The sequence below is a fragment of the Chrysochloris asiatica genome, unplaced genomic scaffold (assembly GCF_000296735.1).
Source record: "Chrysochloris asiatica unplaced genomic scaffold, ChrAsi1.0 scaffold00982, whole genome shotgun sequence".
In the NCBI taxonomy this organism is placed as follows: Eukaryota; Metazoa; Chordata; class Mammalia; order Afrosoricida; family Chrysochloridae; genus Chrysochloris; species Chrysochloris asiatica.
The window spans coordinates 43,891-46,721 of NW_006409500.1; the positions used below are offsets into that span (position 1 = coordinate 43,891).

Genomic DNA, 2,831 nt, shown 5'->3' on the forward strand with positions numbered 1-2,831 from the left:
AGTCAGGGGTCTGCACCCTAATCTCCACCACTGAATTCACTGATTAAATGCTTGTAGGCCCCACAAAAGTAGAGAAAACACTATTTAAAAAAATAATTATATACAGTAAGTCACCAAAAGGAAATCTAGAAGGAACACATTTAACCTCACTATTGTCTAGAATGTGTTTTATTAATATTTTGTTACAGAACTATGCCATGCATTCCTCCAAATATCTTAACATCTCAGTGTTCCAAACTCCAGAAAGGTTCCATCAGCAGGTGACCTGGCTGTCCAGTTCCAGCTGCAGAAAATGAGAGAGACTAAGCTTGAGCAACTGGAGAGAAGCAGACATGGAGAGGAACGGGGACATTCAGAGCTTGAGGTCCCCATACTAGAGGGAACTGGCATCCAGCCCTCACCTCATACCCCATCACCACCCCTTTCTCTTCCTGTTCTCACCTTGAGTTTGGCAGAGTCTTTACTTGGCGCAGAACCTAGAGATAGGTGAACTGAGACACTGGGACTTTGCTCCCCGAACCTTCAGCCTCACAACATACATCTTCTGGGGGCCATAGGAATCTGGACAGCAGAGCTCAAAGCAGGGCCAGAAGGTACAGCTGGGGCCACAGAGACGGGTCTGGTTTAGGGGTCTGAGGACCCCATAATCACAGCACTGTTCCAAAGGGTTGTAGATCTCGTTCCCGCACCTGGGCGCTGGTCGGCATGCCCACAGTCCTGAGTTAGTGGGATCAGCTGGGAGATACAGAGTTGGTGTTGGTTCCAAGAAACTAAGACAGTACCCATATAGTGGTCCCATGTGCACCTCTTCCCCCACCTCCTTGCTAAATGTGTCTTCTCTCCCCATGGTTCTCACCTGTGTTTATACCTGTACCTGTCCACAAAATGGTGAGGATACCAACAGCAGCTATGTGGGAGAAAGAGAAGTGAGGATGAGGCTGAGAGGGACAAGGTCTGCGAAATAGAGAGAGAAGCTCTGAGGTTGGATTTGGTTCTGGCTAAGATGCAGAACTTATTTGCTAATGTGTGTTGTTCTGTGGTGACTTGTGTGTCGCTGTCATGCTGGAAGCTATCAGGGGAAAACATATTGAGAACGGGACCAAAAAAGTATGAAAAAATGGAGAAATGATGGAAGTTGTCAAGGATTTCATTGTCCTGGGATCCACAATCTGCCCATGGAAGCAGCCGTCAAGAAATTAAATACTGCATTGGGCAAACCAGCAACAAATGAGGTCTGACCCAAGCTGTGGTATTTTCAATCACCTCATCTACACAAGAAGGCTGAAGAATTGATGTTTGGAGGGGACACAGGGGAGAGAGATGGTTGGACTTGTAGGATGGGAAGAATGAGCAGTCTGCAGCTAGGCTGGTTTGGAGCTCTTTTTCCTCAATAAATAGTCGATCGCCATTCTGCAGGTTGGTCTTGTGAATCAGAAGATGAGAGAGATAGAATTTAACTGTGGTTCTTGACAAAGCATGAGATGGGCAGACACATGGGAAGGAGTCTGAGAAGGAGAAGGGAGTGGAAACAACAAGGAGGAGACAGAAGATAGAAGTCAGGGAGAAACTGGAAGAGAAGAGACTTCATAGGAGGAGGCAGAGAAGGAGGGAGAGAGGATAGGACATGGGATGGAGGAAGAAGCAGCAGGAAGAGATGAAGAGGTGTGGGGAGAAAGGGGAGAGGCTGCAGGGGAAGAAGGAGAACGGAGGCACCACCAGGAGAGGTGGGATAGGAGACTCAGGAGCAGGGCTGCAAGCTTTTGGGCAGGTGCTGGCTTTAGTGTGGGAGGGTGTAGGGCTGAGTGTGCAGGAAGGGGAGGGTCTGAGCACTGAAGGTCACAGTGGGGTCCCACTTACCCAGCCTGTAGCTGCTGGTCGTCATTCCTCTGGACCAGGCTTTGAGCTGTTAAGCAGACAGAAGGGAGACAAGATCTGAGCTAGGGGCCCTCTCTCCACCCTGGATGTGCAGAGTCTGGGGAAGTATCTGGGAGGGGGTGGTGGAAAAGGGATTGTGCCAAAGGAAGAGAGACAGGAAGGGAAGGTGCGCTTTTCTGAAGACATGAGTAAATGCTGGGCGAGACACAGAGGGACAAAGGCAGACTAGACAGGAAAAGAGATGAGGAGAGGCCAGAAGACAGTTTGGGTACCAGGGACAGGGGAGGGTGGGAAACAGCTGGAGGGGTGATAGAGAGAAAGAGTAGGGATCAGAGAAATAAATACTGAGAGACACCCAGGACAACTGAGGGCTGGAGAGGGCAGGGAATGGAGGACAGACAGGTGACAAGGCATGGACTAGGAGAGACAAGGCCAGCGGAAGGGAAGAGAGACGTATACAGAGGCAGGGAGGAGGGCAGAGTGGGAAGACACTGGGCACAGGGGAGTCAGGAAAGACCGGATTCTGAAGAGAGGTGGAAATTCTGAGAAATGGGAGAGTAGAGAGGGAGGCAAGGAGGAGAGACACGAGGATAGACCACAGCCTACTAGAGCCCAGAGGCTGGGTGTACTGGGGAACACAGTAGGAGGCTCAGAATCTCTGGGGGACTGAGCCCAGGGAAGGCAAGAGCCCCAGTAGTCTGATGTTAAGGGGCAAGGGTTCCCCCTTCCCCACAACACCAAGACTAAATAAATCTCTGGATAGTCCTCATTATCAGAGGACCAAACCAAGATCAGGTTCTGATGTTAATTCCTGTTCTCATAAGCATATATCCCCAAACCTACCAGTTAACATTTAATAATTCACGAGGTCACGTGAGATAAAAAGATGATGTAATCACAGGCATTGACCATCAAAAGAATTACTAGAAATGTGAGCTTCCAGGGAGTAATTGAGA

At 49.3% G+C, this 2,831-nt stretch overlaps 1 protein-coding gene across 1 annotated transcript; it reads right to left on the reverse strand.

The window, feature by feature from the left end:
- Positions 1-460: 460 nt before the first annotated feature.
- LOC102826752 (insulin growth factor-like family member 3-like) lies at positions 461-1,882 on the reverse strand. The gene is made up of 3 exons (XM_006878013.1): positions 1,858-1,882; positions 857-907; positions 461-735 (listed from the first exon to the last, which is right to left on the reverse strand). The coding sequence occupies exons 1-3, from the start codon at positions 1,880-1,882 to the stop codon at positions 461-463; spliced, it is 351 nt and encodes a 116-aa protein (XP_006878075.1).
- Between the last annotated feature and the right edge of the window lie 949 nt (positions 1,883-2,831).